This window comes from Odocoileus virginianus, chromosome 30, assembly GCF_023699985.2.
Source record: "Odocoileus virginianus isolate 20LAN1187 ecotype Illinois chromosome 30, Ovbor_1.2, whole genome shotgun sequence".
Lineage (NCBI taxonomy): Eukaryota > Metazoa > Chordata > Mammalia > Artiodactyla > Cervidae > Odocoileus > Odocoileus virginianus.
The window spans coordinates 21,748,799-21,762,646 of NC_069703.1; the positions used below are offsets into that span (position 1 = coordinate 21,748,799).

The 13,848-nt window shown below is 54.6% G+C and overlaps 1 protein-coding gene and 1 non-coding gene across 12 annotated transcripts in view; one reads left to right on the forward strand and one right to left on the reverse strand.

Annotated features, from left to right (window-relative positions):
* Positions 1-13,848, reverse strand: part of TNS1 (tensin 1) — a 208,245-nt gene that overhangs the window by 15,428 nt on the left and 178,969 nt on the right. For all 11 annotated transcript variants that reach the window (XM_020879371.2, XM_070458624.1, XM_020879370.2 and 8 more), the window contains 2 exons: positions 6,517-6,715; positions 2,031-3,097 (listed from right to left, as the gene is read on the reverse strand). In XM_020879371.2, coding sequence (XP_020735030.2) covers positions 2,031-3,097; positions 6,517-6,715 — 1,266 coding nt within the window. The remainder of the gene's footprint in view (positions 1-2,030; positions 3,098-6,516; positions 6,716-13,848) is intronic.
* On the forward strand, positions 13,014-13,086 carry TRNAE-CUC (transfer RNA glutamic acid (anticodon CUC)). Its single transcript has one exon. It is a non-coding gene; the product is annotated as a tRNA-Glu (tRNA).

Here is a 13,848-nt window from a genome sequence, read left to right on the forward strand (position 1 = left end):
GGATGAGAGCAGAAAAACACATTTCTGTCCACTTTTCCCAAGCTCCTCCTCACTCCCCACATGGAAAATCTCATTTAGAACAAAATGATCGCTCCTGTTCTACCTGGGATAAATAAGGGAACGGTTGGCCTGGAACTAAGAAGCTGTCTACCGAGTGTCACGCACCCCACTTCTCTGGTAGACACTCCCCACCCCAGACCCTTTGCAGACTACGGATGCTTTGATAGGATGTTCTGGAGAGAGAGCATCGTATTCAACTGCTTAACTTTACAAATGAGGAATGTGAGGTTCCTGGAAGGGGAGCGACTTGCCCAAGTTACACAAATGGTCCACAAAAGGCTTTTGTTAGATGTTCCCAGGTAAGAAGATGCAATAGCCAGTTGAGGTCAGCTACATCGTATCTTCCTGGCTGGGAATAAGGACTCACTCACCAACCTCTTCCTTCATTTTCTGACAGCAAAGGAAACAAAAGGGAGGATGGGGGAAGAGGGGAAAAAAGGAATATTCCAGATCTGTAGGTTTCCCCTGCTTTCTCTAGGGACGGGCTGAAGCAGAGGACCCTGTGCTCACAGCGCTATAAAAAGTTCAGGGCACAGACCAGAGATGAGGGCTGGGCTGTGAGTCCAGTCAATTTCACCTTGTTATTTACATTCTGCGAGGCTTCTGGGATCTGTCTCTGGAGGACAGACAGGGGGAAGGTCAGCTCCTTTTCCTGGCAGCTGTGCACAGAGCAGGGCCTCTGGGCTAGGCAGCTGGGCCCCACAACTCTGCAAGCTGCCTCTTTCTGCTCCAGAGTCCCAGGCCCCAGGGCTGCTGCTGCCTGTCTAATGAGCTGTCAGAGGCGGCTGCAGCCCCATGTGCCTTCCTGTGTTGACTCCCATGGCTATTTTAAGCAAGGAAGATGGTGGGAAACAGGAAATATCCCAACTACTAGAAGTTTTGCATCCTCCAAGAACTGGGGCTGGGAACCAGATGTCTCTGGTGGGCAGCAGGAAGCCAGGTCGTGCAGTGTCACTTAGAAGGCTCAGGGCAGGACCCGGGAGTGACACATGGAGTCTCTGGGCAGCTGGGGCCCATCCCAGGCTGCCTGCTGCATTCTACATCTTCCTCGGATGCCCCAGGACTCTGGGGTCACTGTAAACAAAGTCAGATTGGAGATGTGGCTGAAGAGATGCACATCAGCTGAAGCCTTGACCTTTTTGTTTAGATAACAAGTCCTGTAAGTGGCGGCTAAAGATGCCCAGTTCTGGTGATAAGTGAAGAATTCACCGTGTAAACCCGCGCAGGCTTCTCTTAAGCCGAGCTGGTAGAAACGAGATTCCAGTAAAAATGCTTAACCCTTGGCCTTTTCCCCTATCTCATCTGGTTGCGAGATCTTTTATTAGTGATGTGGGCAAAGTGGGCATCAAAAGGCGGGAACAGTGCTATCGGCTGGCAAAAAGTGGGGTGGGGCGGGTGGTCCAGGTTTGGAAGCCGTATTTTCCAGGATACACTAAATTACAGAAACTATCAAGACAAGGCAGTAAGACAGCTCCAATTGGGTTTTAAGAGCACATGCTTTAAGGTCGTAAGGGTCTGGATGCTAAACCATTTATTAACTGTGGGATCGTGGACAAATGATTGAACCTCTCCAAGCCTCACTTTGCTCATGTGTAAAATGGAGGTAATAATAGCCACTTTGCTAGGTGGCCATGAGAACTGACAAGGTGGACCATGGCGCAGAGCCCGGCACAGAGCACGTGCTCAGCAAGGGGTGAAGATGCTAATGATCATTGGAACAGCAGGGCCATCGTAGGCATCTGGTCACATCCACGTCCCCACCCCTGCCCCCACAGCTGCCACGACGACAGCACATCGGCTCTGAGCACAGCTCCAACTCCTGTGACACGGCTAACGCACCTGAGGACCCGAGGCCGATGACCCACCCAAGGCTGTCTGCCCAGGAGATGCCAGAACAGACACGGGGACAGAGCGCCTGCCTGGCGGACGGCATCCGCCAGCAAGAGCGGTGGACGGGGAAGGAGGCGCACCTGGCATGGAGTACTTGGAGAAGTCGGGCAGAGTGTGGGAGAAGGAGACGGTGCTGCCCCCGCTGGGACTGGACATGCCGCTGGCGACTGGCGAGGAGGACACCTTCCCGTTGACGGTGGCGTAGTTGGGGAGGCTGCCCGCTCGGTCGCCCATGGACATCCTCCGCTTCTCCGGCAAGGCCGGGGTGGGGCTCCCTTGTCGGAAAGCCGCCGAATCCGGCGAGGGGGAGGTGGCGGGGCTGCTCAGGCCGGGGTAGTAGGCGGGGGACACAGGGAAGGAGGGCGTGGAAGGAGCCTGGTAGCCCGAGGCGCTGCTCTGCCGCGACAGCGTGGGTCTCCGGTCCTCAGGGGTGGAGTAGCCACCGTAGGGTACGTGCCGGTCCAAGCTGGGGCTGCCGGGAACCACAGATCCAGACCCTCCCAAGTGACGGCCCAGGCTGGGGCTTCCGGGGCTGGCTACTGCGTTGCCATGGAGATTGGAGGCCAGGGTGCCTTGGTGGGCCCCGGGGTGCCGGCCCAGGCTGGGGCTCCCGGGAGTGGTGGCCACATTGCCGTGGAGGTTGGAAACCTGGTGGGCCCCAGGGTGGCGACCCAGACTGGGGCTTCCCGGAGTGGTCGCTGCGCTGCTCTGGGGGCTGGAGACGGTGTTACCATGGAAACCGGTTCCCAGCGGACCCATCACCTGGCGGTGGCTCAAACTGGGGCTGCTGGGGGCAACCAGGCTGGGGTTCACGGCCCGGCGGCCAAAGCCAGGGCTGGGGGGCGTGTTGGTGCCCACTGTCCTGTGCCGTGCCTGGGGGCTCCCAGGCACCGTGTGGACTCCGGCCACACTGAACTGAGACCGGGCCTGGGCCTCCGGGCAGCTGAACTGCTGCAGTGAGTAGTCGGGGCTGCTGTAGCTGCTGCCTGCAGTCGGCAGAGGAGGAGAGCTCTGGTAGCTCCTCTGAGCCGAAGGGCTCGGCTGGCCCAAGCTGCCGGAGCGGAAGCCAGAATCCAGCAGAGGCTGGGTGGGTGTCCGCGCGCCCTGGTCGCTGCTCTCCCCGGATGGGAAACTCCCCACGGAAGTGCTAGAGAGACAGAGACACGGGCAGGCCGAGATGTCAGCAGGTGGCATTGAGGGAAGGACAGGCTTTCCGTGAAGCTTCAGCCCTCCCTCCAACCACTGTGTTGTCCAGTCATTCAGTCATACCTGACTCTTTGCGACCGCATGGACTGCAGCCTGCCAGGCTTCCCTGTCCTTAGCTCCTCTCGCATGAACAGAAAAGTCAAGGCTTTTGCACATCACCTTACGTTCAAGATGTCAGAAGATGAAACTGAGACTCAGAGAGGTTAAGCAATAGGCTCACAGCCACACAGCTCACGAAAGACCAGGATCTCAACTCAGCAGTGTTGGATTCCAAAGCCCTCATACACTCAAGCGTCACCCTGACAGCTCAACCACAAGTCAGAGCGAGATCTCTGCTATCGAAACTGAAGGTGGCTGTCCTGTTGCCCCCTCCAACATCACAGAAACGGAACACTGGAGATGGAGTTAAACCACTTGGGCCCTGGTCCTCCTGGAAGCATCTTCCCCTGACTCACTTTCCCCAAGTGAGTTGACATTTACACACTGAGAGTGTAAATGGGCATCCGTTCCTGGGTAGCTCCAAAAAAAAAAAAAGACAAAGATGAAGAAGTCTTATAGCAGGAGATTTCAGCTCATTATAGGATCTGTTTTCTAGCTATTGGATCTAGCCACTAATGGAGCAGGCTGCATTACATGGTAATGAGACTCCCATCATTAAGAGCATTTAAGCAGAGGCTGACCAACCTCTTGATTTGAATACTGTAGGGGAAATTTCCTCCACTGGGAGGTTAGATTAGATGAGCTCAGAAGTCGCTTTCAATTCTAAGACTGATGAAACTCAGTTCAGAGGGCACTGTACCTGGGAAAATGGCCACAAAGGTTCTCCTCTGAAATTAAGTACAAGTCCATGCAGGAATACAGGAAATGGCCTGTAAACTGGGAAACCTGGATTCTGCTTTTCAAAGTTTTCTCAATTGATGTTTTCAAACTGTGGTGCTGGAAAAGACTCTTGAGAGTCCCTTGGACAGCAAGGAGATCAAACCAGTCAATCCTAAAGGAAATCAACCCTGAATATTCATTGGAAAGACTGATGATGAAGCTGAAGCTCCAATACTTTGGCCACCTGATGCGAAGAGCTAACTCATTGGAAAAGACCCTGATGCTGGGAAAGATTGAGGGCAGGAGGAGAAGTGGGTGACAAAGGATAAGATGGTTGGATGACATCACTGACTCCATGGACATGAGTTTGAGCTAATTCCAGGGGATGGTGAAGGACAGGGAAGCCTGGCATGCTCCAGTCCATGGGGTCGCAAAGAATCAGACACGACTCAGCGACTAAACAACAACAGCAACACAAGTAATGAGGGAGGTGGGTTAGATGACTCTGATTGCTTCCAGACCCAAACTTCCTCAGTGACATGGCAGCAGAGACAAAGGCTGTCAGGGACCACGCACAAGCATTGGCTGCAGGGAGGCAGCAGGCAGGCTCACACAAGGAGCCCTTGGGTGAGGGCTGGCAGTGGGGCAGCCGGGGGCGGAGGGGAAGGGTCCTTACATAAGACGATGCACCAAAGCCTGGAGCCGCAGACTAGGAGTTTGGAGACTGGCCGGCCCCACCCTGGGTTGGGTTGGTTAAGCTCAGGTCCCCAGGGTGGTGTGAGGTGGGAGGGCCAGGCAAGAGCCAAGGGCAGAGAGAAGGTCAGGGCCAGGCCAGGACAAAGTCTACCACACATCCCAGAAGAGGCCAGAGTAAAACACCACTTCGGTACAGAATAACCTGGATTCTGAGAAATGGGGGGAGGGAGGAGCTGGGGACACGGAAATGGCGTTTCGGGTGATTAATCCTGGAGGAGGAGCTGGCTTCCTGAATCTGACTGCGGGAGGAATTTGAGTGAGAAAAAGTGAAAACTCCCTAATGTCAGGACTTCTTGGATATCAGCATGGTGGGGGGTGAGAGGTGAGGAACATCTCCTCTCCTTTAGAAGAAGAATCAGCTCCTGCCCAGAGGCGGACCTTTCCCCAAGTGGAGCTGTTAAGAGGCTGGGGAGGGGGCCAAGTGGACTGGGGGTGTATGCTTGGCTTGAGGTTTCAGATTCTTAAGAATCCAGAAGAAAACTGCCTCGGCTCACCTGCGCCTCACCTGCGCCTCCCGCCCCGACCTGGGTGGGGGAGCACACTGCTCACTTCTGCCTGTGGAAGTGGGGGGAGGCGGCTGGATAGTTTCCGGCCTTGTGGGGTCCCAGTCTGAGAAGGGGAGCGGACGTGGGAAGGGATGGTTGGGGCAGTCGCCCCTCCTGCGGGGTGGAATTCTGGCCGGTGCAGGCCGCCTCCCCGCCTGGCACGCTGTGCCCTGCCCGGGCTCATCTCAGAGTCCCTCTCCAATGTCATCTCCCTGTCTCCCCATCATAAAGCCTATGCCCCACCCCGCCAGTCGAGCAGCTTCTCACTGCACCCCAAGCACAGGAGCCTCCCTTTCTGGGAAGTTTCTGGCTTTCCTCTCTGTCTGACCCCCTAGAATGTCAGCCACCCATCCACTAAGACATCCCTCCCCTAACCCCAGTGACCTGATCCCCAGGCCCCACACCCAATACCTCCACACCCGGGTCCTGTCCTTGCTATGCCGCGAAGGCCCTCTCCCTCCCTTTCACCTTTCAACCCCTGCTTTCCTCTGGCCTTAGTACAAATACTTCCCGTACTTCCAGCCCCCAGAGACCCTCTCTGCAGACTGAGCCAGAAATAACGGCCTCTTGCTCAGAGCTCTTTGCTTACACCTCTGCTTGGAGCACCTCTAACTGCGGCTCTGTGATGGAGGGTGGGGGGGGGGGGGGTAGGATAGAGATGTGGACTCCGGAGCCAGACACCTTTGTTCTGAATCCTTTTTCTGCTACTGTTTAGCTGTAGGACCTTGAATAAACTACTTTAATCTCTCTCTGCCTCAGTTTCCTCTTCTGAGAAGTGGGAATAATACTACTACTTACCTCTAGGATAGCTGTGAGGTTTAAATAGAAAGCACTTAGCAAAAGGCCTGGCACATGGGAAGCAGTCACAACATAGTAACTATTCTTGTTCTATTTTAAACTTGGGAGAAGAAGGCTTTCCCTGGCAGTCCAGTGGTCACAACTCCACACTTCCACTGCAGGGGGCATGGATTTGATCTCTGGGAAAGTAAGGCTCCCAGCATGCCGCATGGTGCAGCCAATAAGTAAATAAAAACAAAAGTAATACATTTGAGGGAAGAACTGTGCCTGGTTCACCTTGGTACTCTCCCTGGGGAATTGCATGCTGTTGCCATGCACCCCAGTGAGCTGGTTTCCCAAGGGCAGCACCCTGGATACAATTTCTGCCCGTCCATGCCCTAGTTGGATCCAAGAGGCCTCATCCGTGCTGCCCTGGGCCTGGATCCTCCCCCCCATCACTTACCTGTCAGCGCTGAGGATGGGGCTGCTGGTGGAGAGGGGGCTGGGAGAGACAAAGGAGCCTCCCAGGGTCCCATTCCTCAGGGGTGTCTCGTGGCCATAGGCCTGCGCAACTGGGGCGCTAAAGCTCTTGGGCTCAGGTTCCTGAGTCCGGGGCCCAGCCACCGCCGTTCGTACCACCGACTCCACGTAGCTCCGGGGCTCTGGAAGGGGCGAGGGGACAGGGACTGAGTGTGGATCCAAGGGATGCAGTGTGGACCCCACCCAACCCCAGGGAACCCGCCTCCCCAGAGCCTGTGAGGGAAATCCCAAAAGGTCAGCCAAGCAGACGAGGGGCACATCTCCGGGGCTCCTGCCTGCCCAGGTCCAACCTCTTTCCAGCATCGTGGAGAAGCTGTGAGAGCCCCCAGAGAACCTTTAACTAGAGCCTCATTCTGAGAAGCTTCCCAGAAAGGGACCCCAGAACACAGCCATCACAGAGTCCTCCCTGCTGGAGCTGGGACACCGTCCTTCACTGGTGCCCCTCTAGCTGAGCTTTTCTTCCCCAACCCTGCTACCCAGGTCCCCAGGCCCTTCTCAGCTCCCCAGGCACTGCTGTAGTCTGGGCTGTCCGTGGACCCCAAGCTCCAGCCCAGCCTTGCGTCTCGGGATGCTCACTCCACCCCACACCCAGAGTCCAGAAACAGGCTTGCTGGCCTAGCAACAGGCCTGTGTGGGTGAGTCACACCCAGTCCGCGTGCCAAGACACACCCATCCACCTTGCCTGACACACTTAGCCTGCCTCCCGAGACTGACATCATCATCCCGCTTGGTGTTCAGAATGGCCCGAGAGGAAGGCTGGGTGGGGAAGAGGGGGGCAAGTGCCAGAGAGGTCACTGTACAGGTGAACATGCTGAGACCTGGAGAGCGAAGGGGCTGGAGGCGCAACCAGACCCAGATTTCCTGTACCACCCGCCCCGCTGCCGTGCTCCCCCCAACTGCCCCCCACCCCGGTCTCTGGAACCCCCCCATGCCCCCTCACCCCACCACTGCAAACCAACTCGTTGTCAAACAGGAAGAAGAAGGAGGACACTCTTGGCTTCTCCAGGGACAGACAGTGTTCCTGCCACCTCCGAACCTGGCACCATTTCTGAGGACGTCCCAGGAGGGACGTGACCTGAGCACACACCAACACTCTGCCCACCGCAATTAGGGCAACCACTGAAACCAGCCTGAGAAGTGGAAGAACTGCAGTGCGTGCAGCCCTGGGGCGCAGGGAGGGGGCCAGACAGTCTCTCTCACAGCTACTCAATGCTACTGTTGTTATCGCGGGAGCAGCTATGGAGAGCACATAAAGCAATGAGCACGGCTGTGTTCCGATAAAACGTTCCAAAACCAGGATTTGGCCATACTTTACTGGTTCCTGATGTAACATGTCTCTCCTCAGCCCGGAGAAGTAGAGAGATTTGCCCCAGAACACAGAGCCAATCAGTGGCCATAGCTACCGTCTCCTGACTCCCAGTGCTGGTTCTGGATGGCCAAGAGAGGGACCACCACGTTATGGGACACTCAGCGTTGGCTGTTGCTACCCAGAACTGCAGTCCATCAGCCAGAGAAGAGCCAGCTTCACAGACTATCAATAACAGTAAAAATAGCAAACAACTACATGAGCAAAGTAGAATTTGTAGAATGTAAGTATCTTGTCTGGACCACACAGTAGCAGGTGACAGAACTGACCTAAGAACCCCGGTAGCCTGGCCCAGAGACTGCTCTTGGGCCCTGCATATACCGCCAGCTGAAAATCAGGGGAATCGAGAATGTCAGTGTGTTTTTAGCCTTGGGGGGCTGGCTCCACACCCTGGGGTAACTCGAATTGACAGAAGGGACCCTCAGAAAGGAACTCACACCCACAGAAATGGCAGTTGAGACCCAAGGCCACAGCCTACCTTACTGGCCCATCCCTTACCTCCTGGGTCACTCTCTGACTCCGCCTGGACCCCTCCAGGTTCTCAGCTTCACCCTAGTGCCCGCAGAACCCAGTATCCTTCTCTCCCACCCAGAGGTGGCAAGAGGATCCATCTGCTCCCTGGCTGCCCCAAGCTCCTTGCTGATCTGTACTCACAGCGCCTGGCACACGATGAATCCTCAGTAAATGTCTGTCTCACAAACTAGTAGATGCATGACCTTTACCCTCTGCCCCCTATCTCCCCCCACCACAGAGGTACACAGTGACTAAGACCTAAGTGGCCCACATTCGTTTTTCTCCTTCCCTTGAATTCTTGCTGACCCCTAAAAGTTCAAGCTAAAATGCCCGAGGGTGAGCCCTGAAGTCTGCACTCCTCTCCACCTGCCGTGTCCTCCTGACTCATTCCCCAGCCTGCTCTGTGTCCCTGCAGGCCAGCTTTTACTGAGAGCATCCCCCAGATCCCTGGACTCAGGGCTCCAGAGGGTCTGGGCCTTTGGCAGCTGGCTGGTAGGCAGTGCTAACAGAGGATGAGGGTGGGTGGGGAGAGAGAGTCAAAGTTCCAGGACCGCGTGCTCCACCCAAGATACCAGCTCCAGGGGTGGGCCCTCTCCTCCAGCTCCTCCTGGTTTCTTCAGGCCTGGAGTGCTGATGGCTCCTGCCTCCTGCTCGGGAGCACCCGGAGAGGTGCTTCACCATCCCTAGTTGGTTTGCCCAGACCATCTAAATAGTCCATTAAACCCTCTTCAGTTGCCCCATTGGAATGAGCTGTTTCCTGCCAAGACCTGACCCATACTGTGGGTAAGCAGTTCACATTATTGGATCAGCACCCCATCTATTAAAAAAAAAAAAGTACATATACCACTTCTACCATCAGTAAAACCGAAGTAAGGCCACCCACACCACCCAGTCCTAGGGTCAAGACAGAGCCAGGCCTGGGACCACAGACACTGACTCCCATCTGCCCTGTTTACCATGAGTCAAGGCCAGGTCCCCACTAACTCCTTTTGACCCAAACATAGTGTCAGGAACCCGAGTGTAGTTTGCACAGAACACCGAAGGGACAGTATATTATAAAGTTGGAGATATCAGAAAACCTGAAACGGCTTTAGGATGGCCACATTCATAAAGCATCAGCCTCAGGAGCCCCGTCCTCACTCCCATCAGATCCTCAGCTACAGAGCAGCTTACAAAGGAGCTCTCAGAGGACTCAGCCTCTGAACTTGAAGACAGGACCACTCATCCAGGGAGCAGCACCCGCAGCGGTTCCCACCATGTTTGCAGTTAAGAGCTCTGTGAGTTCAGGTGGCCAACTAGCCTGGGGGCTTTGCGCAGGGGCTCCCAGCCTGTGGATTTCAGACCCAGCCCTCCTGGCCCTGCCCTCACTTTATTCTCCGTCCTCTTTCTTGGTTGGCTGGTTGGCTGCCCTTTCCTGACCTTCCAGGACTAAATCAGGGTAGAGACTCACTCAACCTCTGCTCCTCATGAGCCCAGAGCAGGAGCGACCCTTTGGGAAGATATTTGATTTTCTGAGTCCAACTTCATAACTGTTCAAAACCAACCTTGAGGGCCAAAACAGCCCATTTCCCATCAAGTTTTCAGACTCAGATTACGTATTGAAAATACCCCCTTTCCCTATCTCTTCCCATTTTCCTCTCCTCCCCACTTCAGTACAACATACAACGTGTGAGCTCCCTGTCTTTCACTTACTGGCAGAGTGAGCGGGACAGGCTGCTGAACCTCTCTGGGACTCTGTTCTCTAGTCTGTAAAATAGGAATGAGGACACCCACCTGCCCAGCCTGGATCAAGTGACAGGAGACGAGCAAGTCCCTTCTAACTCCTTCTTGCTGGCTCCAACGCCAGTGTATCAGCAGCCCCACAGTTGTCTGCTGGAGTCTGCCTCCCACTACCCCCTCTCCTGCTGTTCTGCACACTCTCTCCTGCAGTTTCCTCCTCTCCGCCAATCCTGGAGCAGCTAGACCCAGGGGCAACGGGAACTGGGAAGGGCAGGAGATGTAGGGCCAGGAGGGTGCCTCGTGCAGAACATTCCGGGAGCCCAAATCCATTCCAAGAGGCTGTTGGAGGCTGAGAGCAGCTGGCCTGGAGGCTTGGTGACGGCCCCACCAGGCTGGGGGCACTGTCAGCTCCTGACCCACACCCTCAAGTGCATTTTCTGCCTCGCAGAAAAGGTTCTTTGCCTGGAGAGAAACAGCCTGCTTGGTCCGAGTGAAATGAAGACACGCAGATGGAGAGAGGAAAGAAGTAAAACTTCTGAGGCCCAAATCAGGAGCTCAAAAGTTGGAATTCCAAACTCTGAGACTGAGCCACACGGCCCTCCTCTGAGTCCTCATCATACCCTGTTCCTCCCCCAGCTCAGCATTTCGACCTTGTGCTGAAATATCATCCTGACCAGGCGATCTCACTCATCTTTATGCCCTCAGTCCCTAGCACAGGACCTGGCACAAAGTAGGTGCTCCATAAATTTGCATTGCACAGAACTACCTTAAAATACCCAGATGGCACTGTGCAACTGTCACCGAGGATTTCAGAGCAGGAGGGATCCCCAGAGGGGCCATTTCTAATCTGCAGTCTTCCTTTGTGCCAAATCCACCCATCTAATCATGGGAACAGACAGAACCTCAGCTGAATGTTCCCTGTTTCTATTCCTCTAGGAAAGAAGGTTCAACCATTTCTTTCCCTATTCCCCCACTGGAAGATCCTTGACTTTGACCTCATACCTTTATTGCTATGGGCTTTCTTCCTCTGCTTCTTTCATGGAGAAGGGCACCCTGTACCCACACCCAGTAAAGACACTGTTCATGTTTAGAGGTCATACCCTGTGGAATCAATGGAAAGCAGCGTACACTCTCAGCCATGCCCCTCGTCATCTGTCTGGGCCTGGACAAGTCATTTAACATCCTTACACGTCACCTCCTCATCAGCAAACTGGGGCCCCTACCACCTTCCTCAGTGCTTCTGTGATCATTAAATAAGATGACTGTGACGATGACCCACATGCTCCCATCCCTACCTGCTGACCCTCACTCTGCACCACACTGCCTCTTGCTCCAGCCTCCAGCTCCTCCTTGCTCTCACTTCACTGCCCTTGCAATTCATGGGGGGGAAAAATGCTATTCCTCCCACCCCAGGGCCTTTGCAAGTGCCCTTTACTTCTACCTGGAAAGCTCTTCTCCCATCCCAGTGTCACCAAGTTAATGCCACTCACCCTTGCATCTTACTTCTCCAGCCAGGGTCTCATAAAAACGTATCTCTTCACTTTGGAGCACTTATCTCAATAGTTCTCGGTGATAATTTAATTCTGTCACTGGTCATGCATTTGTTCCATGAGATTAAGAACCATAGCACTGCTTATCCCCCAGAGTGCCTGGCACATAGTAGGCACACAAAATATTTATTGAATCAATGAAGAACAGAACGAACAGAGGTAAAGCATTTACCATGGCACCTTGAACAGAACACTTCCCAAAAGTCTTTTTCTCCCCCTTGCTGAATAAGCCTACTGGTTATTTTTCCTTATAGGCATCTTTTTCTGCATTCACACAGATCAGCAGGGCAATCAAGCAGAGCTTCAGAGGGTCAGCAAAGAATATGCTTTAGTCTGACCCGGAAGGCGATGCATGAGTCAGGAAAAATGGAACCAGCCGCCCACATCCTTGGCCCCTGTCCCCACTCCAGATCAAGACAACAATTCCAATGCCCACGCTGGAATCCCAGGGCATGGCGCCTGGAGGCAGGAGGAGGGTTTTGAAGTGGCCACTTGATTAGGAAACAGGAGACCAGTAAGTCCAGTCTAGTCCTGCTGCCTCTTAACTGTGACCTTGGGCAGATGCCTACCCCCACCTCACAACACGGACCTCAGGTCCACATTCCTGAAAACGGTGGCTGCGGTAGAGCGGATCCCTAAGGCCCTTCCCCTGCAGACTCCATGCCTCCAGGAGAGATGAAGGAGGGTCAGAGGCCTCGGGGCCTGTAGGCTGAGATTCACTCATCAGGTGCGAGGGCCAGGTGTCAGTCCCATTCTGTTGAAGTGTCATCCCCAAGTGAGGAGCACACAGCCAGGGCCTGTCACCCTCAGACCTTGCCACTGGAGACTGAATGGGTCTCACCAGTCTGCGGAGGTGAGCAGCCACAAGGAGAGCTGAGAGCCTCCTAGGTGGGTGGGCTCCTGGAACACAGCACCCTCCAGGCCTCAGCTGATTCTAGACTCCTGGCGAGAACCAGCAGCCCACCTCCAGCCCGGGGAAGGTCCTCCCCTTGGGTGTGAGGCTGGCCAGGGGTGAGAGCCCACTGTAGTTCATCCCATTCTGGGATCTGTCCTGGGGGGCTGCCTTGTTCTGCACCCCCCAGGCAGTCTGGCATTGTTGCCAGAACTCTGGCTGGCTAGCAGAGGGCAAAGCTTTATGGAAAACTCCAGCCATCTTACACAGGTGACAGCAGATTCAGAGAGGTACAACCCATGCCCACTTTGGGGATAGAAAATCAAGGTAGTGAGTGCAAAGGAAGTGGGAAATGGGCTTAAGAATCTGGAAGGAGGAATTCCTTCATGGTCCAGTGGTTAGGACTCTGCACTCTCACTGCTGAGGGCCCAGGTTCAATCCCTGGTCTGGGAACTAAGATCCCACAAGCCAAGACGCAGCCAAAAAAAAAACTGGATGGAGTCTTTAAAGAAACCAGGCCACATGGACCCAGGGCCCAGGTGGGAAGTCAGAACATCTAACACATCCAAGCTGGAAGGTGCTCAACACCCACCTTGTCCAACCCCCTTCCCCCACTTCCCCCAGGGTAGAGATGGGGACATGGAAGCCCAGGCCACCCAGGCCAGCATCTCCCTCATATCACCTGCTGCTCTGAGTCATCCTTTGAATTCTGTTCCTAATAAATTAGTTAAAGGCCTTCAACCAGATTACATCTCCTCTCTGCTTCTCCATGTGCAAGGCTGAGTTCATTTAAATCAGGGGTTAAGCCAGGACACAGATGTGCTAACCAGATACTGTCACAACTGTGCATGGATGTCCCGAGGCATCTGTGTGTGACAGGGGGGCGGCAGGGTGGGGGGTGGAAATCCATAGCTTTTTCAAAATCCCCCCCAAAACATCCAAGATCCCAGAAAGACAGACATCCTCCCATCTGTGGTGATAGGAAACCAGGCAAGGGCTTCCAAAAGGCAACTTGTGGCTCCAAGACAGTGGCTCTGAACCAGGAGTGATTATCCCCCCGGGGACATTTGTCATGTTGCAGACATTTTGATTGTCATGACGGGTGAGTGCTACCCACATGTGTAACAACAGTAGGTAGAGACCAGGGATGGTGCTAAACACCCTACAGGGCTCAGCATAGTCCCCACAACTAAGAACTGCCTGGCCCAAACATCG